The following is a 27,280-nucleotide window of genomic DNA, read 5'->3' as shown; positions in this document are numbered from 1 at the left end:
CTCTTTCGCATGAAAGAGCGCATGCGCTAAAATATCAAAATTGAGGAGGACAACTGTCAAACATTTTATTGACTTAGTCCCGAGAGCCCCAAAAATTTTACGCACTCAACACTTAGTAGTTATTTAGTTGCGGCCACGAAATGTTGTGCTTTAGAAGCAAACTTATATAGAAATGTAGAAAATATAGAAAGATAAATACTTATTATGCACAGTTATATCCGCAAAGTGGCAATAAGTGGTGGTGCAAGTAGCATAAAATAATTGCTTTCATTGTTTTAATGTTTGCATTTAGGCGTACAAAGTGATGCACTAATATCCACACCAGTTAGAGAATGAGAAGAAAATTAGAATAATATTGATTACGAAGTGTTTTTACTAGCAGTAGATTAATTCGTGAGATTCCTTTGATGGTTTATATGCAAAGAAAAAAAACGACTAACAAATATTAATAAATAAAATCTTCTTTGGGTATGAAAATTATATGGTAGCAAATTGCATTATAAAAAACAGCAAAAAAGCACTGTATGCTTATATATGTATGCACATATGTGGTAAACCCATCACTGAATGACGAAGTGATGACCCGTACGATGGGCGTAAATTTGGTTTGAAGAGCTGGCGCAAATAATACTCACACAACTGTATAGGAGTAAGCCAAATTATAGTGCGGCAGGGCAGTTTTCATTGATTGAGGAGTTCCAGCTACTAAAAGCGCATTTTTGACTATTTTTACACAAGGCTGATGATGACTAGCAAATAGTAATTCAACCTGTAACACATAACTGGCAACGATGTGAAAGGATTATGACCCAGTTTTAGAAAGACAAAACGAAGAAGACTAAACCTACATTTTAGAAAGTATAAAAAGCAGAAGAATAGCGAAATAAACGAAAAGTGTACATACAGCGAAAAAAAGTCTAATAGATTGATTGGAGAAGTGAATGCATTGAAGTCGGCTCTCAGATGAACTGTTAATGTGACGAAGTGTAATCTACGGATGCATTGAAAGTACTATAGTTTGCACACGTTATTGATCTCCCACCAAATGCCAAATGACAAATACGAGTTCATGTTTCTAAATGACAGAATATGAAAAAAGTCACATCTATAAAAAAAATATATAATAAATATAGAATTAAATAATGTATACTCGAAGTACAAAAAGTGCAATTTACCAAAAGAAAACCTTATCACACACATACTTACACGTACATAAACTTGTATGTGATTAGAAAGTACTCACATTAACTATCCTTATTGAAATTTAGTGATATTACGCGCATCCTTTGATTACACGAAGCCAATTCAATGTACATGGAATATAAATTGGCAATTTGTGAATCCGTATAAGTGCGGCTCCTAAGTTAACCGCAATTGAAGTTAGCAGAACTTAACAAAGCACGGAAGTACAGCTCATTTTGTGCATTGCTTTGAACTACGTCCAATGCCGCTGATCAAAGAAAACTTGCAGCTCCTTCGAATTAGTTCATTAGCGGCATTCGTCAGCAACGTAGCTTTAATAACAGAACATTTAAGTACTTAAGTAATACTTGCACACTTAAATAATATTGCTGCTTCCAATTATGCTGCCCTGGTGGTGTTATGTGTTAATTGTGGGGCTGGTGCTTTATGCTCTATTCGAACTCCATTACTTCCTGCGTATGTGCCTTTGTGTAATTTCAGCGCGTTTCGTTAAGGGTAAATGTCACATTTTGGAAACGACCACAGTAGGAGGTATGTATTGGCGAATGAAGATGTTGTATTACTTATAAAAAAACGGGTATTTTAAAAGTGACGTCTAGATGTCAGTAGTGAAGAGTAGACAGGTGTGTAATTTTACGCAACAGTACAACGAGTTAAAATTATCGAAACTTATTATGAAAATGCTCGATCTTTAACAACAACATATCGAACAATTCGTGATTTTTTTGGTAGAAATAATCATCCGAGCCAGTTGACAATTTAAAGATTGGTGAAACAATTTGAAGAAAGTGGTTTTGTCGAGTGCAGAAAAATGACTGGCAGCTCACGCTGGTGTTTTTCGAAGAGTAAAGTCTACGTGACTCCAGAGCTGAAACACAACATTCACAGCGACATTGCTGAACCTAATACAATATCGTGTGAGTGAAACTTGAAAATTTTAATTCCCGTATGACGGCCTGTAGACGTGCTCATGGTGTACCGTTATGTGAAGTAATTGTTCGCATTTTATTTGTAAATAGTTGTTTGTGTCGTATTACCGGCATTTGATGGCCGCGAACTATTTCTAATCAACATCTACAACAAAAACCTATTGAAAAGGGAATTATGCGCAGAAAGTATAAATAGGTCAGATACACGCTTTTAAAAAACTCGGACGAAATAGCTCATTCAGCTTTGCAGTGGTATCTACAAAGCGCTAGAAATAGTGGTCGGTCAAAATTGACTTGGGGAAGATGTATAAATAAGGATACCAACAAATCATTCAACGAACTAAAATATGTATCAAGAATACGCGATTTGTGAACATTTTTTGTAGACAGATTAAGTTCTCAATTACGATGTGGGTTGCAATATAGGAACAAGTCAATAATAATAATAATATTTGTTTTCACATATAATTGTTAAGAGCGGTATTTGGAAAAATTAGTGAAACCCGAAAAAAAAATTTTACATTTTTGATTTAAAACGACATGTAGGCGCATCTTTTGAGATACCCTTTATAATATAGATACTATGTACTACAGAGACGTTAGTCAATAAAACGTGAAAAATTGTGGTGGTTACTGATTTTAGGCAGCCCGTAAGTTCATTGACATCTATGTCCTCACAACCATCTCTGAAACGTGTAAACCCCTCATGAACTCTAGCACGAGATAGACAATCATTGCCATACACTTTTTTCATCAATTCAAATATTTTAAAACCAAATTTCATATTAGTTCTTTGTTCGAAACTCTTTTTTGTACCGATGACACAAACATTCTGACACTTTTGACGAACTGAATGTCACCAAGCTTTCACTAGAAGTCAGCTAGCGATGTACTTTCCAACGCACTAACTCATTAAAAATATTGCGCCAACAAAAAGATTTTATGACGCCAGTCTTGTTTATTTTGGACTTCCCCTTGTATTTGCCAATCGAAGGCGACATGAAATTGTAGACTCATCTATTTGGAGCGGAATATGGACTTTGCATTCCTAATCTAATCTAACAAAGAAAGTAATAATAACAACTAATAGCTGCATAACAATGATCTGCAAAAGAACGTTCGAACTCGCTTATAATACACATAAAAGGTGAAGCAAAATTAATCAATTATGGAAAGATTTATAATATTTACAAATATCGTCCTACGGCAATCATATTTGACACTTGTGAGCTAGACAGCTGCAGCATATAAACAGACAAGCAATGGAGCACGTAAGGGTCAAAATAAAGATTTCCGCCATTCAAAATAATTTTTTTTTTAGTAAAAAGTTGAATGGTTAATTTTGCGCCACCCGATTAATTTTGCGCCACCCTTTAGTTACTTTACAACACTGATTTCACTTGCCTGATGTATTTGTATGCTTTAATTCTAAATAAAATCTTTGGTAAATACTCGTATATTTATTATATTCTGAAGAATGAAATATACTTAGTTTTGTAATAAATTCTGTGACAAATCGAACAATGCATATTGCGAGAACAAATTCGTAGAAAAGAGTTTCGTTATTTTTGCTTTTATACGTATGCATTGGATGCTCATAAATTATACTCAGTTCTCTGGCAAATTTCACTGGCTAACAATGGAGTGGGGAAGTCGCATTGCAGTGATAATCGTCCGCGCGTGCTTCGTACAGCCGTAAAAACCGTGCGAGAAAGAATTCGCAGAAATTCCCTTAGAAAGCAGAAAGTCATGCCCAGGGAAATGAATGTATCGACCAGATCCAAGTCAAGACTAATTAGACTAACCGTTTCTCAACTGGTCATCTTTCGACAACACGCTTGAAGAAAAGTAGACTCGACAGATGCAAGCAGCGTCTTCGGTGCCACGTGGTCAGTGGCTATGAAAATATTCTTTTCACAGATGAGACAAATTTCAACAATGAAAATAAGTTTTTAATAAGTAAAACGACAAAATGTATGTTTAAACTTATAAAACTTACACAAAAACAGTTGCTTCAAGGGTTCAGTGTGGCCACCATCCAGCCACCGTAATGGTTTGGTGTGGAGTATCTTGTAAAGGCGTTATATCTCTTCATTTCTGCTACAGAGGGGTTAAGACCAGGGCAAAAGTGTACCAGGAGGATGTTTTTGAAGGCATGGTGAAGCAGTTGAGCAGTACTCTCTTCAATGCTGATGGTTTGATCTTTCAGCAAGATGCCACTCCTGCCCATAAGGCAAAAACCACTCAGCAGTGGCTAAAAAATAATATTCGTGGGTTCATAGCTGCAGAAGATTGGCCATCTGGAAGTCCAGATTTGAGCCCATTGGACTACAGTTTGTGATTAGAATTGGAGGGCGTGGCCTCTCGAAGACCTCACAGAAATCTGGAGAGCCCCGAACAGTCTTTGGCTTGAGCAGCGGCGTCCATTTCCATGGAAACCGCAAATGGTGAACATTTCGAATGAAAATTAATTTTTTTTTTAGTATTTACGTCATAAAATAAAACTAACTTCTTTAAAAAAGTTATTATGTCAGGACTAAGTATTTTGTTTTTTGATATACCTATACAAAAATTTATCCAATCCGAATTGGTTTAGTTCCTTTATTTTATTTGTATTTACAGTAGTTTGATGTTTAGCTGGAATTTATCAAGTACTTTGCAATGAGCAATTCACAATATTTTAGGTTTTTTATGATTTTATATTCCGAAAGTTCAAAATACAAGTCCTGCAATCCTTCGTCAAATCCTTCTCTCGTTTAGCTAAAACAGCCACGACCACATAAAACCTTTTAAATTATTTGAGAAAATTTTAACATAAGGTTCACTTTTCATCACTTTCTGGTGTTTTTTCAGTAGCGGCCTTCGTGTGTGACCTCATTGACTGGTGCTCACAGTTGTTCTTTAAATATAACAAACGTATCAATTGCGATGCAAATCTCAACTTGTGCATTTTGTGAATAGGGAAAAAGAATAGCAGCTCAGTTGTTAGATGATATTGTAATTGTGAGCCCTCTATTCCTTCTTAAAAAGCTCTCTCAAGAAAAAAGTTTGTAAACTGTCCCACAGAGAGGTGGAAAGTATGTTATAGTTTAAACAACACGTATTGCTTCGACATTGGTGTTATGCGAGTATTATCCTCTAATATTCTTCTGCTCCTGGCAGATGTTGATGCGCTGCTAATGTAAGTGCAGTCAATTGATCAAATTGTACGTTTTACTCCAAAGGTTTGATAAAAGCTATAATATAAGCATAACATTGTTATAACTAACTATAATTAAATAAATATATACAATAATAATTTAACACAATTTGCCTTACCTTTTGTTGCTATTGGTTTTTTCCGAAAATTTCTGCAAATTGATCACTATCATCGAGCAACGCTTTTAAAATTTTTCTCCGTTCCACATCCTTCACTCGTTTCACTAAAATAGTCGCGCACACATACAACATTTTGAGCAAATTTTTACAAAATCGATGAAATCAAAAAACACTTGTTTTTATTTTATTAACAGCTTTTTCATTCGTGACCTGCTGGAATGGTGTTCAGAACTTTCACTTAATTATGATGATTTGAGGTTATGAGCTTTTGTAAGAAAACAAGAAATGCCAATTGTGATAAAAATCTCAATTGTATCTGTGGTGAATTTATTGACTTCGTAGGAATGAGGGTTTATAGCTGTAAATTGCTACATAAAAGTCAATTTATGCTAGTGATTGTGCATTTCTTCTATGCATGTCGCGTGTCTCAGAAGTCACTCGAAAAAACATAAAGGTAATTTTCCTAACCTTTAATAAAAGGTCTTTCAAAAGATGAGCTTGTTAAAACGATGATGTTGTTAAATTTAATGGTTAATGGTTAATGGTTGTAAAGGGTTAAGGTATGGCCCTTTAGCACTGCGACCATATTGATCTATTGTGCACCCTATGCTGTCTATTGACTGTTAAGTATGCTTATGAATTGTACCAGCTCTTTCTGAGGGAGTGATTGAAGGTCTTCATCTGTAAGCATGAACTTGTTTAAAAACCTTTTCCTTCTATGCGTCAACCCCGGACATTCGATAATGAGATGTTCTATAGACTCCTCATCTTCGCAGCAAAATCTGCAGGTGCTGGTGTTAGTTATGCCTAATTTATGTAAGTGTTTGTTGCAGGTGAAGTGTCCCGTGAGGGCGCCTGTGAGAGTGCGAATGCTCTTTTTGTTTAACGTGAGGGCCATGTTAGCTGTTTTAGCGCTGAAACTTAGGAACTTTTTGGAGTGTCTAAGACCCTCTACGTTGTTCCAATGCTTATTTAATAGAGGTTTGGCCCAGTATTTTACTTTTTGTTTTAGGCTGTTTTTGTTGAATCCGAACATGGGACTAGGTGCCCCTTTTTTGGCTTGAAAGTCTGCCTTTTCGTTGCCGTCGTATCCCTCATGTCCCGGTACCCAAATTAATGAAACATTGTTTTTGGATGCCAGGTTATTGAGTGCCTTGTGGTATTCTAAGAGGGTTTTTGAGTTGTAGGTATAGCTATCTAAAGCTTTTAGAACTGATTGGCTGTCCGAGAGTATTTTGATCTTTACTCTCTTGTGGTTTCTACGTTGCATGATGTTTGCTGCTTCCATTATTGCGTATAGTTCCGCTTGGAAGATAGTTGTGTCCCTGGTGAGAGTGTATGATTTGTGGATTCTGGGCCCCACTACTCCTGCTCCTACACCATAAGGTGTTTTTGATCCATCAGTGTACCATTTTTGTGAATCATCATTCATCCATTTCGGGTTTGTTTTCCACTCGATCCTCTCAGGAAAGGTAACTGTGTATCCTTTTGTGAAACAGAGGGTTGGGTCAATGTGGTCTGAAACTTGAGCCAAGCTTATGGTGTTTTTGATTATATTTAGGATATTTAGGTGACCGGTGAGGTTGCCCAATTTGAAATTTTCTTTCATGTGTAGCATGAGTGCTTGCGTAGCTGCTTCCTCTTGGATTGCTATATGAAGTGGTGGGAGATTAAGGAGTGCTTCCATGCCAGCTGTTGGGGTAGTTCTCATGTTGGATAGATTTGCTCCACCATACTAGTGCCCCATACAGTATGATTGATCTAACCAATTGGGTGTATATCCAGAGGGTCATACTAGGGCTGAGGCCCCAGGATCTCCCTAGTACTTCTTTGGTTGTCCACAAGGATTTCGTGGCTTTTTTTGTTATATTATTTATATGTGATTCCCAAGTGAGTTTTTTATCTAAGGTTAAACCTAGATATTTGACCTCTTCCTTTAGTTCTATCACTGTTTCATTTATTTTCAATGCAGGAAACTCTAACTTTCTATTTCTTGTGAAGGGGATTATTGTGGTTATGTTAGGGTTGATCGACAGCCCCTCCTTTTTACACCATTCCCATGTTGCGTTCAAGGCATTTTGCATTAAGTCTTTTAGTGTCCTTTCATGGTTGCCTTTTATTATAACAGATATGTCATCTGCATAACCAATGGTTATAAATCCCTTATTGTTTAGGTGCTGCACCAAGTCATCAACTAGTAGGGACCATAGCAGTGGAGAAAGAACTCCTCCTTGCGGACATCCCTTTACTGTTGTGACATTAAGTTCAGCTTGGCCTAACGAGGCTTTAATAATCCTCTGATTAAGCATTTGGCTTATCCAATGTATTAATATTGGGTTTGCACCTCTTTTCCCGAGTGCCGTTTCCATGGATCTGTAATTTGCGTTGTCGAAGGCTCCCTCTATGCCCATAAAGGAACATAGGGCTATTTCTTTTTGATTTAGAGCCTTTTCTATATTGACAGCGAGTGTGTGCAGTGCTGTGACTGTGGATTTCCCTTTTTGGTAAGCAAATTGCAGCTTATGAAGGGGTTTTTTGAAGATTACTTCTTCTCTTAGATGGTATTCAAGTAGTTTTTCCATTGTCTTTAACATGAACGACGATAGACTGACTGGTCTGTAAGATTTTGGAGAATCAGGGGGTTTGTTACCTCCCTTAGGAATAAATATTACCTTCACTTTCCTCCATATCTTTGGAGTGTTTTCCAATATTAGACCAGCTGTGAAGATTTTCACCATGACTCGGATCAGTTCCACAGTGCCTTTGGATAGAAGTGCTGGGAATATTCCATCCGGCTCTGGTGATTTAAAGGGTTTAAAGGAGTTAATTGCCCACTCTACCCTTTAGAAATTTATGATTTTATTGACAAATGAGACCGTCGATCTCCGTTGATAGTGAGTTACCATGTCTAGATTATTGTCGATGACCCACTTTTACAATCTAGGAAGTGAGTCTTTAGAAGAAGCTCAGTGTTTCTACGAATGTGTTGGTAATAGTTCCGTTTGGACCTTTTAGTGTGCCTATGGGACTTGAGTCACCTTTGGAAAGTGATTTTTGGATTCTAGCTGTTGCTGGAGTATCTTTTAGATCCTCGCAGAAGTTTTTCCAAGAGTTTCGTTTGGATTTCCTTAGTTCTTTGTTATAGTTATTTAGGGATTTCCTATATTCGTCCCATTTGTTTGTTTTCTTTGCAGTGTCGAATAGTTTTCTCGTTGCTTTCCGAAGTTTGTCAAGTTCGTTGTTCCACCAGGGAACCCTCTTCGTGGAGGATTTCATTTTTAGTGGACAACAGTCTTGATATGAGGACATGATTGAGTCAGTCATGTCTGTTACTGCCTCTTCTAGCACCTCTGTTGATGATATTTTGCTTACGCTGTTATTAAGCTTAGCTGAAAGACATTCATTGTATCTTTTCCAGTTTGCTGTTTTTGGGCTTCTGTAAAATGTGGAGAACTTTACCACCCCATTTAGGTCAAAGAGTATGTGTTTGTGGTCAGACATTGAGTCCTCATCCGAGACTCTCCAGTTACTGATCATATTCAAAGATTTGTTAGTAATTACAGTTAAATCGAGTACCTCTTGTCGTATTGCGTTTACAAAAGTGGGTTTATTACTCCTGTTTACTACCTTTATATTACTAAGTAATAAAAATTCAAGGAGTGACTCACCTCTGTTGTTTATATTCGTGCTTCCCCATGCCACATTGTGGGAGTTTGCGTCGCATCCAATTATGAGGGTTTGATTGTGGGTTTGGCAATGCTCTACTAGGGCTCTGATTTCTGTTAAATTTAATAAATTTAAATATTTAAATTTAATAAAATTTAGATAATTTCAGGTTTCACTATTTTTATTCAACGATAACAAATATGTGAAAAAATATAATACATATATAATTTAAATATCCGCCATGAGCACGTCTACAGGACGAGAATCTCATATGAGAATTAAAATTTTCACTAACTGGCTCACAAACTGTCGCATTGAAGTCAGCCATCTCGATTCGAATGTTGTGTTTCAGATTTGGATTCGCTGTTGGTTTATTTACAAAGATTTTACTTTTCAAAAAACCTCAGTCTGGACTATCAGTCCTTTTTCTATCCTCAACAGACCTATTTTCTCGAAATTTTGCCACCAATCATTGCATTGTCAACTCATTCGTATGATTATTTCCACCAAAAAAATCACGAATTTTGTGGTACGTTGTTCTTAGAGATTGACAATTTTCAAGGTTTAAAAGGTTTTGATATGTAATTTTATTTAACTAAGGCCTTCTAAATTCATTGGTGTCCTCTATTTCATCAGATTGTTGAGAAAACGGTACTTAAACATTTCCTTTGGGACCGCTTAGAAAAAGCCTCATATCATAAATTTTGAAATAAAGCACCATTTAAGTCTTAATATTTATATAAAACCTGTAGCAAGCAACAATTTTCAGTACATCTTTATATGTGTTTTTTTATTAACTTTTTATATTGTACAGTCTGTGTCAGAAGAAAAGAACCGGTTTTCTGGTTTTCGTTCTGCTTTTTGCTGCGTAATAGTCCCATTCAAGGGCTACGACGCCTGGTTAGTGCCCTTCGAAACTTTTCCGTGAACGCAACCAAACAAAAATGAGTGAGAAGTACATGAAGCGGTATGCATTTATGGAAACAGGAAAATGGCGTCACATTAATGGACTGGCCTTCCCAGCCCCCAGACGCCAACCCCATTAAAAATATGTGGGGAATTATGAAAACGCATCTTGCCGGAAATCCAGACCACGATTTAAAGCAACTCGTGCGTCAAGTTCGAAAAATCTGGTCCTCTTTGTCGACGAGCTAAGCAGGAAATCCGGTTCAAAGTATGCCGAGCAAATGCCAGGCTATACTCGACATACTTTCATGTAAAAAATGTTTAAATATTTATTTATTTATTTATTTATTTATAACAAATTATACAATAATAAATTATAGTATAAATTAAGAAAAGCGACACTAGCTACGAGGCTTTCAGTCGTCTTTTTGATGGAAAGATTGTTAATTTATTTAAGTGGGATGAAATGAAAAGTAAAAAATTATACGTAAGCGGTTATTGTTATAGAATAATAAAATAAAATAATACTTTAATCTACGCTATATTAAATTTAAGATATCCTGGTTCCTTAAGAAATTGTATATTGTGACGATATTGTCATAGCTAGGTGTAGATAATGCTCTACTTATGTTAATGTTGTCAGCGGTTTCGTACTCCTTCGTTACTGGACATTGGTTAATAAAGTGCTCCACTGTGTTTGGACCGCCGCACAAAGGGCAGCAGGACGGACTTTTCCTGGTTAGGAGGTGTGAGTGGGTAAAAATTGTATGACCCAGTCTTAAACGAGTATACGGCTTCAAGAAATTAGGGGTCAGACTCACCGGATAGGATGGCGTTAGTCTCTTTGGATTTAATTTGTAATAGTGATGTCCTTGCGTTGTCCAGTCTGCTAAATCGACATTACGTCTTTCTTTCTTTATGGCGTTAAACAGGTCCGTTTTGCTTATAACTTTAAGCATAAGTGTAGGAGATTTGTTGACATTTTTAGCAGTCGTATCAGCTGCTTCATTTCCTGAGATTCCAGCATGACCGGGTATCCACATTAGTTTGATTTTGTTTGGTGCTGCAATAAGCGAATTTCTAATCGATGAAATAATTTTGTTCAAATTAGACGGTGATTTGATTGCTGTGATGCATGATTTGCTGTCAAAACAAATCATATATTTCCCTTTGTTTTTTTTTGCATACTCAACGGCTAGTTCGATTGCCAAGGCTTCAGCAGTGAATATTGTACACATTGGATAAAGAAGCCATTGTGATATTGCGGCTCCATCTTGGTTGATTACGGCCAGAGAGGTGTAGTCTGAAGTCTTAGATCCATCAGTGTAAATGAAGCTCCATCCAGATGTTCTATAACATTCAAATGTCTCCGAGAATGTAGCTCGATATACCGTGTTTGGTGTGTTTTGCTTAGACAAGCTAAGTAAGACGTCTTCAAATGATCTGGGGCTAATGAGCCAGGGAGGGAAAGTTTCAACGACTCTTTTCGCTCGGTAAAGAGTTATGAAATTCTCCTTGGCGAAAACGAGGGATCTTGATATGGATGATAGTATCCTCGGCTGCGTTTTTCGTAAAATTGCATTGTTGAAGATGTTTGTTAACGCCATATTTGTGGTGTCGAGTTGTTTTGCAAGAACACGAGATGTTGCATCAGTAACTCTATTGGGGATACTCGGTAAGCCGGCTTCTGCTAGTAGAAACTTTATTGGTGAAGTTGGAAAAGCTCTAAGGCTTCGACGAATTGCTGCATGATAAGGCACTGAAATTTTGCGTATTAAAGATGTTGCACAGTGTCCGTACATTGGCAAGGCGTAGTCTATTTTCGATAGAAGTAGTGCTCTGACAACATTAATAAGTGTCGTAGGATGTATATAACTATGCTTGCAGGACAAATACTTAATGATATTTAATCTATTTGCTAGGGAATTTCTAATATAATTACAATGTGGCTTAAAAGAGTACTTAGAGTCTATAATTAATCCTAGCAACATTAAGTTTTCTTTGGGTTGAATAGCATAGTTGTCTATTCTCAGTGATATGTTGCACGGACTCCTCTTTCGGCAGATATGTAAAAGATTAGTTTTCTCTAGAGAGAGTTTTACACCTGAAGTTATGGACCATAATGAAATATCGTTGAGAATATCAGTAAAGATATTTTCAACACTAGATATGTTATTGGCTTTGGTGTATATGAGTACGTCATCGGCATAGATTTGATGCTCTATGTTCTTGTATTTGCATAGGAGATGGCTCAATTCATCAAAGGCGATGATAAAAAGGAAGGCAGAAAGAGGTGATCCTTGAGGGGTACCGTTTGATAAATTGCAGGTAGATGAGAGTGAGCCATTGACAGAGACTGAGAGTTTTCTGTTAGTTAGAAAAGATTTCAAGAAGTTTAGCATTTTAGGACCAACTTTCCATTTTTGTAATTGTTTTAAAACGACATGAATTCCAATGCGGTCAAATGCTTTTTGGAAGTCCAATGAGAGCAGGGATACATGACTTTTACTAGACAGGGCGTTTGTTACAAAATTGTCAAGGGATAGCAAGGCATCAATTGTGCCATGTCCTTTTTGGTAAGCCACCTGACGCGAGCTGATGAGGTTATTTCTTTTGGCGTACCATGCAAGACGGTTGCCGATAATCTTTTCTAGAATTTTCCCTAGGCAACTTAAAAGGGAGATAGGGCGATAGCTATTAACATCAGTGGATGGTTTTCCAGATTTAAGTATTGGAACTATGTTTGATGTTTTCCAGGACTGCGGATAAATGCCAGTGTCAAGAATATTGTTGTATAGCTTTGTTAGTCGTACCTTGATTGAAATTGGGAGATTTTTGATTAGTGGGTAAGAAATTTTGTCCAATCCAGGCGTTTTACCTTTTACTGAAGATAGAGCATATTCGAATTCTGATAACGAAATTTCGGATTCTATTAGTTTTGCAGATCGAGAGAGGTTATATGCTATTAAAGGGAAATTGCCTAGGGTTAATGCCTTGCTATTGCGAAATTGGGAGCTGAAATTTTCATCGGCACTGGCGTTAGCAAAGTGGTTTGCAAAGTAGTTTGAAATTTGATCGGGGGTGACTAAAGGTCCCGCAGATGTGTTTAATTGGGAAATTAGCGTATTTTTTGGTCCACCGGACAGGATGTTAATATCATTCCATATTTTCTTTGGGGAGGAAGAAGGATTTATATTTGCTGTGAAGTTTTGGAAGCATTGTCGCTTCGCTTCTTTAGCCGTGCGGCGAAAGAGAGCATTCGATCTTTTGTAGGCTACTAAGTTTTCAAGCGTTTGACAACGTTTATATTCATACCAAGTCGATTGCTTCCTTGATCTAAGAGATGCTAGATTAGAATTCCACCACGGTACATTTCTAGAGGGCTTCACACTGTTGGTGCGCGGAACAGACAGATTTGCTGCGGAGCGAATTATTTTTTGTATTAGCGCTGCTTCTCTATTCGTGTTGACAGAAGCCGGAATATTGGTATTCGCCTTTTCACATAAATCCGAAAATTTGCTCCAGTCGGCATAGTCAGTTTTATAGATGCATTTTGGTTTAAATTTGGAACGAAGTTGCATGTTTACTTTGCAGACAATCGGGTAGTGATCGCTGCCATGCAAGTCATTTAACGTACTCCATGTGCAAAGTGGGACAAGAGATGCCGAACAGAGGGTGAGGTCGAGATGCGAAAACGTACCATGGGTTGAAAAGTGTGTTGCACTGCCATTGTTGAGGCATACAAGATCCGATGTTATCAAAGCATCTTCAAGGTGTTTTCCTCTATTGTTTGTCAATGGAGATCCCCATAATGGACTCCATGCATTTAGATCACCTGCAAGGATGACGGGGGCTGTGACTTGTTGCAGCAAGTGTAGGATATCAGCATTTGAGAAGCTTTGTGTGGGAGGTATATAAGCACATATTATATTTAATTTAAAATTTAAGTAAATTTCAATACCAATTGCTGATATTGCAGATTGAATGGCGATTCTCTTAAACTGTAAGCTTTTTTTAATCAATATTGCAACGCCTTGCTTACTTGAAGTTATTAAAGGCAAGTTGTGGAATATGCTAAAGTAGCGTTTGGTGTGGAAAGCGTTAACGTTGTAAGCTAAATGGGTTTCATTGAGTAGGATTATTGAAGGGGATAGGGACTGCACCAAGAGCTGAAGCTCATGGTAGTTATTATAAAAACCATTCATGTTCCACTGTAAAATTGAGAACATAATATGTTAATATAGTAAATTGGAAGAAAGAGTTTAAATTTGATATTTTGTGCGTGTTTGTGCTGTTAACGTTTATACGTATTCTTAGTTGGTTTGTTTAGTTAATCATCATCAGATGACATTCCGGCGAAGTCACCGTGTGTCATTACTGTATCATCCGTATGCGGAAGAGAGAAGTTATCAGAATAGGAAGTTATTCGATTTTTGTTGCTGTTGCTTGGGAGATCAATAGAGAGATCTGTAGCTGAGTTTGAGTATGCGTCAAAGCTAGTGTTGTTGAGTGAGTGAAAGTGAGGGTGATGGTGTTGCGTGAGAGCGTAATAGCTCTGTTCGTGCATGTCAGAGTACACAGGCGTGCTGAGAGTGTTGGAGTAAGAGTCGGGAATTGGAGTGGTTGATTCATTGATTATTGTAGTGGGTGTGATAGTGTGAGTTTGAGTATTATTTTCAGATAGTTCTTGATTGTTGGGAGAGTTTGAGCAAGTAGATGAATAGTTGGTAGATGTGTCATTTAGAGGTGGGTTATCGTGTTGGGTTTCTTGTATATTTTGCTTGTTTGTGGAGCGAGAGAGAGTGGATGCAAATGAAGGGGCATTTTCAGGCAGGGAAACTGTTGAATTATATATTTTGATTGCTTCGCGCATAGTGCATTTTTTTGTTGTTTTTATCGTTTGTATTTGCTTAGCTTGGTTGTACTTAGGGCATTTGTTTGAAGAGGCTGGGTGATCTGCAAAGCAGTTAGCGCAAAGAGTACGTGTGCATGTTTTAGGGTTGTGGGGGGGGAGATTGCAATTATTGCAAGCTGCTTTGCCTTTACAATGTTTGATGGTATGCCCAAGCAACTGACAATTTTTGCAGCGCATGGGATTGGGTATGTATTGTCTGACGTTTACCTTGCGCCAGGCGATATCGAGTTGTCCAGGTAAATTGTATAAGTCAAATGTTAGCAACACAACTCCGGTTGGAGTAGGTTGATTACTTTCATTTTTCCTCTGAAACTTGTAGGCAGCGACTACGCCTTGTGAACCTAGCTCACTCACGATTTCAGTTTCACTGACGTTGTTCAAGAAAGGGGCAAACACTGTACCTTTGGTGAAGTTCAAATTATCATGATATTTGGCTTTTATGCTACAAATACCCGGGAGTTGTTTTAAAGCAATGAAGCGTTCCGCTATTTTTTTATTCTTCACTAGCAACAAAATCTTACCATCACGAAGCTCACTCACTGTATTGATTTCGCTACTGACTGCACATATGGCTTTATATACAGCAAAGCAGGAAAATTGTGAAATTGGTTTATTTTGCTCGGTCGACTCAATAGTAATGTATTTGGGGTCACTAGTATTTTTTATTACTGTTGGTAAAATTGGGAAGTCAAAGATATCAGTAATGTCTATTTTCTGTTTGTTTTGCTTTTGTTTTTTCTTTTTTATTTTGGAACTATCGGCCAGCATTGCAAACCGATTAGTCCCTAGAGTCCCATGGGAGGGGGGGCCCGGGGGCCATAGTTGCACAATAACTGGAAACGATTGGCTTTAAAGTTTAATTTATTACACTTGGTAAATGAAATTAATATGCCGTGATACAAACACAGTATTGGCAAAGCACGTGGATTACACCTGAAATGGCTAGAGAGCACAGAGCACACGAAAGAAAGGCAACCGCTCGCTTTGAGTGACAGTCGGAGACTCTTAAATATTTATATTTTATACTTCATGAATAATCGCGGGTCCTTTTTTCTGACACAGACTTTTATATTTTTAAAATTTTGTACATGTCTGTTTATATGTCGGATTTGTTGTTTCTAAATAAACTTTCAGTGGCCCAAGACGCCATCAAATTTTTATTTGCTCAAATACAAAGTTGAAAGATCGAGTAGAGTGTAAAAGTTAGAAACACCAACAACAAATTGCTTGGTATTTTTTTAAGAGGGATTTCGTTTATTAATATTATATATTTATCTCTGTAATAAAAAAGATTCAAACATTGTATAATTTCCGTTGACATAGTCAGTCCAGCCACAATGGAATGCCCCGTTTAGCTTTTTCTTTACTGTTGTCACATGCGATAGACTCGTGTTTTTGCTGTTTACGTAAGTACCTCTACGACAATTCTACACCTACCCTTAGCATATACTCGTACATACTCTTGCCAAACACCTCAGAATGATTGGCACCGGTAAAAGGATTATGTTTCCACTAACGAAAATTAGGTAATCGGCACAGTTGGACATCGTTGAGTAAAATAAACGTAAACTGCAAAAATGTTTTAGTTGCCTAGTTCAATGGGAGGCTATAAGTTTGGAACAATGAATTTTTCCAGCAGGCTATGTACATGTTTTAAAGGCAGTATTCGAAATTATATGTAGATATGTGTGTGTGTGCATTTAGTAAATATATACATATATTAGTACGAGTGTGTGTTGAGAAATCACCCATTCGATTTTTGTTTGTTTTACAAATACAACAGGGGATGCGCATTTTTGTACTAGTGTGCACTAGTATTTTAACTTTAATAGGACATCGAAAATACTTATAGATTTATATCTTTCTTGTGATTTGGTTATTTGTATATCAAAGTTACCTGCTTGGTTTGTTTCCTTAGATTTCGATTGACATTCAAACCAGTAAATTGAGAAAAAAATCAACAGAAAATTGCTTTGCTAACTTTACCTTGTCTGTTGATGTCCGTCCACACTGTAATCCAAAAATTTTGATATTTTAAACAAGTTTGCTACAAATGTCTTCCTCAGTATGGGGACGTTTACTGTTGAAAGTATGCAGATTCGGGGAGTAACAGACTTTCCCCACTTTTTTCTAATAACAAAATTAGATTTAAGACCTGATATCAATGACGGAATTGCGGTTATTACTTATTTTTGAGAAACGAACTTGAAACCTTATACTCTTAAGTAAATCTCACACTCCAGCAAGATGGGTGTACAAATGTCTCTTTTGATACGAAAGTCATGATTTTGATTGTAATTTAGATTCAATAGTAATCACGTCTACCGCTCGCATAACAAAAATGCATTGAAATTGCTAAATTGCTCAAACCTTGAGAAGCCGTTCCAGAGATACTTATCGTGTCCAGAGTAAATGCGATACTGCGGCTTCAAGAATAGTCCGTTAGTAGCTCTAGCATTCTCCTGAATTCTTCAAGTGCTGTTTTAGACTCTTTTCCCGTTCACTCGAATACTAATTTTCCGAAATCCTGTATAGATTGGCGCTGTTGCGGAACGAATTTTTAGTTATTCCAAGTTATTCGCCCTTGATTGTCATCTGGCTCTCTACGAAGAAGGTGAGCCTTGAAGGAGTAGGGCTTATTATGTTCGCCAGCTTTGCCCCATACCATTTAAATTCATATGGAAATCAAAAACGCTATAATAGTCTAGACGTCAGTAAGCGTCTCTTAATTGGAGTTGTTGGAAAGAGACGGTCTCGACCCATTTTTGAACTGTCATTTTTGAATTCTCGTCCACATTTAAAATAATATCGAGTTCACACTCATTGCGCTCAATAAATAATTTAGATATGATAAACAAATTTAGCAGAAATACGACTAGTTGAGGTTCACATGTGGTGTCAGTTTTTAGAATCGAACGATGAGTTGTACAACGTCTGTGTCTTAAGTTCTCGGACTGCCTTCATATGAAGGCTTAAATAAGCTAAGTTGCTGCGCCTAATGTGAAAATATTTTTGTGAAGTTTCGGGTCCGTCATCAAAGATCTACTGTGAGTCAAAAAAATGCCCATTGCAAATTTATCGTTTTCGACCTGTATTCCATTCGGGCTTATCGTTAAACTTTAATAACTACCTTTTTAACCAAAAATGGCATTATGCATATCAACCCCTTTACGTAATCGCTTGATTCCGGTAACTTCTTGCAGTGACCGTGAAAGAATGCTTCCCTGCATTGATGGAAAAGTACTTGAGTTTGGTGAAATAGAAAAAAATTGTACTATTCTTTACAAAATTAGGCAAATATATGCCGGGTATATATAAAGTTCCATGCTTGTTTTCCTTTGTAAACGTATTCACTTCTAACCACTTTTTGCTTATGCCATACACGTGCACATTTTTTGCTTACCTAATCATCTACCTAGCCAGTGCATGATGGTGGTGCGCTTAAAAGCACCAGCGCTGGTGGCAAATAAGAAACCCTTTTGTCGTGTATGTAATTAGTTCAGCCAAGTTCAAGGTATCCGTAGTAGGAATGTGTATTTATAATTTTGAAAAACAAACACGAAGAAGTGTCGTTATTGACATAACATTATTGAGCTATTCGGCTACATATGGTTTTCGTTATACGCCTCCCGTTACTTTGGAGGACAATTTTGTATATTTTATCGTAGTATTGCATGAATGTCTTGCTTTTCCGAGAAATGAAATTTTAATTATTTTCATGCCCAGTTGGAATCGCTTCAGTAGTGATTGGTCAACGGTGCGTATACGTAAAGTTATGAAAAAGGAATTTATTAATTGGACAACTAGTCGTATACGCCATATTGAAATATAACTCATTTCAAGGTAGTTCGGTTAAGTCCACACGAAGGCGACGAGTGTGTTTTTGCCGCAAATAACCTGCCTGAGCACAAATATTGGCACTTGAGCCCCCCTTGTGATAAAAGGATATTAATATTGACATATTTCTCCTTCTTCGTCCTAAATATTTATTTATTTTTCGCTACATAATTAAGGAGTGACCAATCAAATAATATTACAGTAAAACCTACCTAGGTTGGACGCTAGCTAACTTATATTTTTCTACTTTAACCAGAAAGCATTGGTCTAGGAATAAAGTATTTGAATGGTGTGCAGCGTTGCCACAGATGAAGACTAATATTGAAAAAAATGTCTTTCGTCATGAAAATCTACTCCTAGTTTCTCTCACTGTGAACATCTTTTTATGGAATTTCTATTTTTCTTTTAATATCTTCCTTGAGATTTTTCTGATTACAAATATCCTTTTTTTAATTATAAGAGATTTATTTCCGGCATATTTTTGTGCGCTGGAAATGATTTTGGGACCCAAAAAGGCAGTTTCATCTTTGATTTGAGAAAAACGGCGGTAAAAACTTATAAAGATAATATTTTTGGCCATATTTTCTTAAAAAATATTGCGTATTAAGGACTTCAACCTATACTCAAATTAAAGCTTGAATATTACGCTGTAATAACTACATATGCGTGTTTCAAAACTATATAACTTTGAATAAAATGATTCTAACCTTTTAATCCTCGGAAGGTAAATACCTTAGAAGTTATTTGACAAGTAAACCTTGTAAAATTCAAGGCTACTTCCTTTTATTTCACCGTAGGTTGAATAGGTTGGAGCATTACCGTTTGGAAGTGCACTGGTTCGAAACCCCGGGCGCGAAACACCAACTCATAGAACTTTTTGTTTCTTTTTTTTTTGTTTTTAATCGCGGTCGCTCCTCAGCAAACTCCAATGGAAAACTTCCGAGTTTATTTCTGTCATGGAAAAAACTCCTCATAAAAAACCATCAGCCGTTCGTAGGCGGCATAAAATTATAAGTCCCTCCACTTGCAGAAAACATTGGGACCATACTACAAATGGTAGGAAGTGCTGAGTCAAATACCCAAATGCCCTTAAAATTAAAAGTCCCCAAAAAATCTCGAATAAATATAACAAAAGAAAAATACATACAGTTTTTACAAAAAAATCTTCAAAGTGAGGATAACTGGCGGCATTTCTTGATTTTTCCGCAGGTTGATATTAGTGGTGTGATATTATTAAGTATTATTAAGGTAATACCAGCAACTTTGCTTTACTTTTTTGGCAGGTCTATCCCATTTAACAAAACGAATAATTTAAGGACCTTCTTTACCACTTTTTGAGGACTATTTTCGGTTCGTACATATTTTTGCTGAGTTGTGCTAAATGAGAGTACACCGACGACCATATTTTAAGTACAATAGATTAATACATACTTTACTTATTAATAATGCTGGTATCTTTTGCAACCGACAGACAAAAATGATACTGTTTTATTTCTACTTACAGTTGTTTCACTTTGCTTCGTTTTATTTGTATTTGCAGAAGTGGATAGCATGCAAAGTGATAGCAGTAGCACACAAACGAAATTTGCATGTTTTCTGTTTTGTGGGTATTTTGTTTTTACAAGTTGTTAGTTTGAGTGTCGAGATTTCAATCAATAACGAAAAAACCATATAATTTTGTCAGTGAAACCATTAAACGCAAGAAAATAAAAAAAATAGTTTTTCTGCTATGAATACATCTCGGTTTGTGTGTATATCCAGCAGTTTGACGTTTTTGGAATTTTTCAAGCAGCCCATAGATTAAGTCAGCTTGTAGCAGTTGTCCACTCAGGCCATAACCGCCTGGGGAACTTGTCCTTATCTCTCCTAAAACTAGTGTGAACTTCTCAAAAGTTTTAGAAGATTCCAGATCGTCTCTTCGACTTCCTCATTTAGACAGCTTTTGTAGAAGTCATATGTCTGCACCTCTGGGCGTGTCTGGCTATTAGGAAATCAGTGTGATAAAACTATGCCTATTTTGGCTTAGCAAAGATTCTGCCATTACACATAATTCGCTAAATTTCTAGTGTTCTTTGCCAAGTCAGATGCAAAAAAATTGTAGCTAGTATGTTGAAAATCAAACTTACATACCTTTGATACAAGAGCAGATGACTTTAAAAATGCTTTCGTATTATATTCGAAAGGAATAAAATGTTTTCAGACTATGATATAAAAATGTACAGCAAAATAAAATAATCATTTGGTGTTTGTCATGGCAGTGTATAAAGGAGTGGTCAACTAATTACCAGGAGAGGATATTTCAATTAGTTTACAGTTTTTACAGTTTGTTTTTGCTGATCTTTTGTGAACTCATCTAAAATAAGAACTTTTAATTCCAATAAAATGTCTGTGGGCATAGCAGTAAATATTTATTTATTTGTATGTGGGTGTATATCGTCTTTTATAATACGTCTACAGAATGGGAGTTACAAAATTTAAAAGCTTAGTTCTAGTATTTACCAATGTTGAAAGAAAAACAAAATACAGTATTAGGTTTGGGAATAAATTCGTATCGTTTTTACCGAAAACTTTTATTCAAACCAAAAACAGTAATTATATCAAAAGGTTTATCAATTATATAATCGCCTCTTCCCACCTTTCGACCAATTTGTTGATGCCGTTCCGCCCAAAATCGCCAGGTCTGGTGTCAACGAAATTGTTGAGCCACTTCTTAAGGACCTCTTTGTTATCGAAGGTAACGCTCTTCATATGGTTTGATTGGGAGCAAAAAAGATGGTAATCGGTCGGTGAAGAATATGGAAGTTGCTGAACAACCTTCCATTCGAACACTTGGAGTGCGGTTTTGACGATTTGTGCAACATGGGGCCTGACGCTGTCGTGAAGAAATATGATTTGTCTTTGGTAAGGTTGATTAGGTATTCTCAGTTGAAAATCTTCATTCCCACAGTGTAGCATGTAGCTAGACAAGGTAGAGCTCCTTCTTGACCGTGGCATTCTTTTCAAGCATTTCCCAGTGCACCATGCCCTTCTAGTCTCTCGAAATACGTATCATGATCTTCTTTGGAGGGGTATCCGGTTAGACTCACGGCTTTGGCGTATCTCCTGGAGCCACCCACTCCTTTCTTTACTTCACATTGATGTATGGGCACCCTTTCTCATCGCCTGTGACTGTTCGTCACAAAAAGCGCTGTTGGTCGATGTTTTCGTTCAACTCGTAAGACACCTAGGCTCCCAATTTTTCACGCTTTCCCATTGAAGGTGAATGAGTATCGTTTTATGATCGCAGTCCATTTTTTGCGAGTATGGTTTGGCGACCGTTCTTCTTCAAAAGTGATTTCTTCATCAAATTCAGAAGGCCGCCCGCTGCGGGACGGGCCATCGACGTCAAAGTCGCCATTTTCAAACTTTGCAAACCATTCCCGTGCTATGGACTTGTCTATGACACCTTCCCGTACACGTCGCAAATGTGCCGATCTCCTTCGGCAGTTTTTTGACCGCGATGAGAAGCAAAGGAGGTAAATATTGATTTTTACCTCCTAGGTATTCCATTTCTAAGCCTCAAACATAGTTTTGTAGGGCAGAAAGAGTAATAAAATAAAATAGAAGAAATTATTAATACGCCATGAACTTATTCCACAACCCAATAGTTGTTGTCTTTAAAAACGATTTTATGTATTGTACTTTTAGTCGAAGCCATAGAAGTTTTCAATCAAGCCTTTACGTTTCTATGAGTGATCAAAGATCGTTCCACTTAGGATGTAGTGCAGGACATTGGTTTATAAAAAAAAGAGGTTGTCTGTAAAGTCGGTTTACTGGCGATAGTTTAACGTGATAACGTCATAAGAAAATACTGATTGAATGGTTGCATTTTCAAAAGAAAATTTTAATTTTATTTGTTTGATAGATATTTTGTATGGATATAGAGAATGAGTTAACATTAACATAACATAATATACTTTAACATAACATAACATAACATAACATAACATAACATAACATAACACAACACAACACAACACAACATAACATAACATAACATAACATAACATAACATAACATAACATAACATAACATAACATAACATAACATAACATAACATAACATAACATAACATAACATAACATAACATAACATAACATAACATAACATAACATAACATAACATAACATAACATAAATAACATAACATAACATAACATAACATAACATAACATAACATAACATAACATAACATAACATAACATAACATAACATAACATAACATAACATAACATAACATAACATAACATAACATTACATTACATAACATTACATTACATTACATAACATAACATAACAAATTACCCCGTATTAAAGCACTTATCAACAGCTTTCATTTGATACCCATATTGTACATACACAACCAAAGGTTAGCCGGGTCCACGTTTTGACCTATATCTCGAGACCCCAGTCACGGAGCGGCATGAAAAATACTCTGTACTAAAGCATTTACCAACAGCTTTCATTTGATACCCATATTGTACATACACGTCCGAAGGTTACCCGGGTCCACGTTTTGACCTATATCTTGAGACCCTATCTACCAATAGGTATTCAAACTATACGGAAATCATCTTCAATACCTACTTAACAATGTGTGTAAGTTTGGTTTAATTCGGTTCAAAGACACGGCGGGTCCACGTTTTGGCATATATTTCGAGACCCTAGTCATCAATAGGTATGAAAACTACCCCGTATTAAAGCACTTATCAACAGCTTTCATTTGATACCCATATTGTACATACACAACCAAAGGTTACCCGGGTCCACGTTTTGACCTATATCTCGAGATCCCAGTCACGGAGCGGCATGAAAAATACTCTGTACTAAAGCATTCACCAACAGCTTCAATTTGATATCCATATTGTACAAACACATTCTAGGGTCCACGTTTTGGTCTCTATCTCGAGACCCTAGTCACGGAGTGGCATGAAAAATACTCTGGACTAAAGCATTCACCAACAGCTTCCATTTGATACCCATATTGTACATACACATCCGAAAGTTACCCGGGTCCACGTTTTGACCTATATCTCGAGCCCTATTTCCAAAATAAAATATAATCCATGTTACTCGTGGATGATGTAGCTTTCGAATGGTGAAAGAATTTTTAAAATCGGTCCAGTAGTTTTGAGCCTATTCATTACAAACAAACAAAGTTTTCCTCTTTATAATATTAGTATAGACAACATATCTTATAAGGTATATGGTAAATATTACCATACATGTTTTCCTTCATATATAATAAAAAAATTAATAATTATAACATTAAAACAACAGGTATTATTAACAAACTTGGTTTTATTTTAAATTCTTCAAGTGAATCAAATTAATAATAATCAATAAGAAGGCATATGCAAATACAAATACGTGAATTTATATATGTACATTTGCGCATATACATACATACATATATACGCTCACTTAAGTAGGAGAGAGCAAGATGTCGAACGTTGCCGTTCGTTTGCTTTGTTTGCTTTGTCGTTCGTTCCGCCCTTTCGCTTGCAGTTCATTCAATGCAATGAGCAAGGTAACGACAAATGAGCAAGGTAACACTAATATGAGCAAGGTAACACTAATGAGCAAGGTAACACTAATATGAGCAAGGTAACACTAATGAGCAAGGTAACACTAATGAGCAAGGTACCTACATATGAGCAAGGTAACGACACATTTTTTCGTGCGTGCAGCCTGTTAAATCGAATTATAAGACGTTATCACGTCAAAAGTATACTAGTAGCGCAAGTAGGTGGCACAAAATTAATCATCCTGTGAGAAGACTTATAATTTTTGTAAATGGCGTCGTACGTTACATTAGACACTTGTGAACTAGAAACAGATAAGAAATAGAGCGCATAAAGGTCCAAATAAAGATGTTCACCACTCAAAATCATTTTTCCTGTATTAAAAAAGTTATTCAAAAACAAAATTGTATAATGAACTTCCACCCCACGTATAAAATGGGAACTTTAAAGTTAGAGGTGACCTTAAAGGAAAAAACTACTGACATAAGTATTTGGTAAAATACGTATTTTCTTATTTTTCATAACCCTCAGAATACCTATGAGCCTTAGGTATTAACAATCCGAATCAGAATAATCGGCATACTTACATTTCTTGGCCAAGAAAAGCCTTACGAAAAAAAAAATGTTTAGTCTAATTTACTAATTTTCTTCACTTATATGTTAAGAATTATTTCAAATATTTAATTTTCTTAAATTTTTCAAGGTATCTGCCTCACTAATGACATCGACTGGTTGCTGTACCACATGAACAATGCGCGTTACTTGCGAGAGTTGGATTTTGCACGAGTCGATTTCTATGAGCGCACAGACTTGTATCGGACAATAAAAGGAAAAGGTGGTTCTGTCTTTCAGGGAGCAGCTACCATACGGTATCGGCGCTTTATCAGACCCTATCATCGTTTTCAAATACAATCACGAGTGAGTATTACACCTGAGACAAAAAGTAAAGAAATAAGCAAATAAATTTTTGATTTTTTTGTTGCAATTTTCTACGTTTGCAGATCATCTATTGGGACGATCAATCTGTTTATATGGAACATCGTTTTGTAAGGCCCTCCGATCAATTCGTACACGCCATTGCAATATGTCGGCAACGCATTGTCGATTGCTCAGCGGATGAGGTGATGAATGAATTATTGGCACCTAAAAGTATGCAATTGCAAGCTTCTCACAATACTGTTACCTCAACGGCGAGCCTGGAGAATAATAGTACTGTAACCACAACAAATTTGGATGTGGCCGAAAATGGACAAGCACGTGTTAAATTGAAACCTGATGTGCCACCGGAGATTCAAAAATGGATCGAATATAATGATTTGTCAAGTAAGAATCTACGCGCCAATTGCTGATAGTTATGGGCAGTAGAATTGCAGATAGTCAATCTAAATACTATACAAATACATACAAAAAGTGCTTACTTAGTTTATGGTTATGCGTGTCTACATATTCGAGTACATACATATGTGCATATATACAAACATATATAAATTTAAATACGTATATATTTATGTAGTTGCACTTACTAAATGCTAAAGAAAAATAGAAAATTGCGAAGAAGAAAGAATTTATTTATTTTTGGAAATAATTTTAGTATTCAAATCTTGATAAAATATTTTTGTGTTAATTTTTAGTTTTCTATACAAATAGAAATATGTAAATTTTGGAGTGAGATCAACGTATATGCCAATGTGAAAGATGAACTACCTAAAATAAATGTATGTGTAAATGTGTGCAAAAAGGATGAATCCTATACCAATAAATAAAGGCAAATTTGTAGAAAATCCTCATCCTTCGTCTGGTTTCCTTAAGTTTGGTAAGAATATTTGAGTTATTTGTTATGTAGTTTAAATAGTCTGTATGGTATGGCGCAGAAGCTTGTTCGATGATAACATCCGATGAGGTGTCACATGGAGTTTTTGAAAGGAAGATTCTGCGAAAGATTTTTGGACCTTTGCACATCGGTGACGACGAGTATCGCATACATGTCATGTCGTCCGAATGGAAACAAACGCTCCGGTTCTGAGAGTATTTGATTCGGTGCCACCTGGCGGTAGCAAAGGAAGACGAAGACTTTCTCCGGTTAGCACGAGAAAGAAATGAAAGAAATACGGGGCATATATTCTTTGGTGGATGTAGGACAGAGCTTCCCCTCCAATTGTGGTTTGCATCTTCATGTTGTTTCACAAATTGAGGAACCTTTAGTTTTACGTCACCTCCGACCGGCAGTTGGTATTTTATGAGGCGCTCCATGACAGAAACACACTCGCCATTGCCTGCTGAGGGGCTAATGATACAAGACAAAAACCTTTTCTATCATTTTGTGTTTTATGTCCAGGATTTTGGACTCGGATCTTACCAAATGGTAGTCACGCACTAACTCATTCAACTGCGGCGCCCGCAATGATGCCTCATAATAATGCGTCAGCTCATGCACCATTGCTGGTTAGTTAGCCCCTGAACGAAATTAAGAAAAAGACGAACATCAGAAAAGCTTAAAAGCTTGGAAAAATCTCGGATACTACTTTACAAGGGGCGTATTAGTTATTGATGACAAGCAGCCCGTCGGATTTTCATAGTAACTAATGCGAATTAAGAACGCCAAGTGAACCCAGAGAAGGCTAAAACCAGAGGGGGCAATCCCTTTCTTCTGCATCATCAATACATCACTGATTTGCGGACGAGGCAGACGAGTTTGTATCAACTTGGATGGTATGACTTAACCACTTTGTTTATGTCGCTGTAGAGCTCATGCTGGTTAACATTCGAGCATCCATCACTATCGTACAAAATCCCACATATCTTCCACAGAACCCTTCCTTCAAATACTCAATTGGCTGTGCCATGGATTTTGTCATCATTAATGCTTCACCAGCGAGCAGTACGTTTTTATAGACAAAAGAGGTCCCTAAAATATCATTACCCTGCCACTATTATTATCCATCT

General features: G+C 36.7%; 1 protein-coding gene across 2 annotated transcripts; it reads left to right on the top strand.

The window, feature by feature from the left end:
• Positions 1 to 129: 129 nt before the first annotated feature.
• LOC128858248 (protein THEM6) lies at positions 130 to 26,124 on the top strand. 2 transcript variants are annotated; one of them, XM_054094363.1, is made up of 4 exons: positions 151 to 174; positions 293 to 1,734; positions 25,041 to 25,255; positions 25,339 to 26,124. In XM_054094363.1, the coding sequence occupies exons 2-4, from the start codon at positions 1,584 to 1,586 to the stop codon at positions 25,684 to 25,686; spliced, it is 714 nt and encodes a 237-aa protein (XP_053950338.1). In that variant the 5' UTR covers positions 151 to 174; positions 293 to 1,583; the 3' UTR covers positions 25,687 to 26,124. The 2 variants fall into 2 exon arrangements, with proteins under 2 accessions (XP_053950337.1, XP_053950338.1); XM_054094362.1 differs by having other exon boundaries at positions 130 to 1,734.
• The last annotated feature ends 1,156 nt before the right edge of the window (positions 26,125 to 27,280 follow it).

Source organism: Anastrepha ludens, chromosome 3 (assembly GCF_028408465.1).
Source record: "Anastrepha ludens isolate Willacy chromosome 3, idAnaLude1.1, whole genome shotgun sequence".
Lineage (NCBI taxonomy): Eukaryota > Metazoa > Arthropoda > Insecta > Diptera > Tephritidae > Anastrepha > Anastrepha ludens.
This window is presented reverse-complemented; position numbering and strand designations above follow the sequence as displayed.

What these genes read in the sequence shown, in the direction of transcription:
- LOC128858248 (XM_054094362.1), top strand. Translation starts at nt 1,584, where the DNA reads ATGCTGCCCTGGTGGTGTTATGTGTTAATTGTGGGGCTGGTGCTTTAT. An exon ending in GGAAACGACCACAGTAGGAG is followed by an intron (nt 1,735 to 25,040) that starts GTATGTATTGGC and finishes AAATTTTTCAAG; the next exon opens with GTATCTGCCTCACTAATGAC. An exon ending in GTTTTCAAATACAATCACGA is followed by an intron (nt 25,256 to 25,338) that starts GTGAGTATTACA and finishes CTACGTTTGCAG; the next exon opens with ATCATCTATTGGGACGATCA.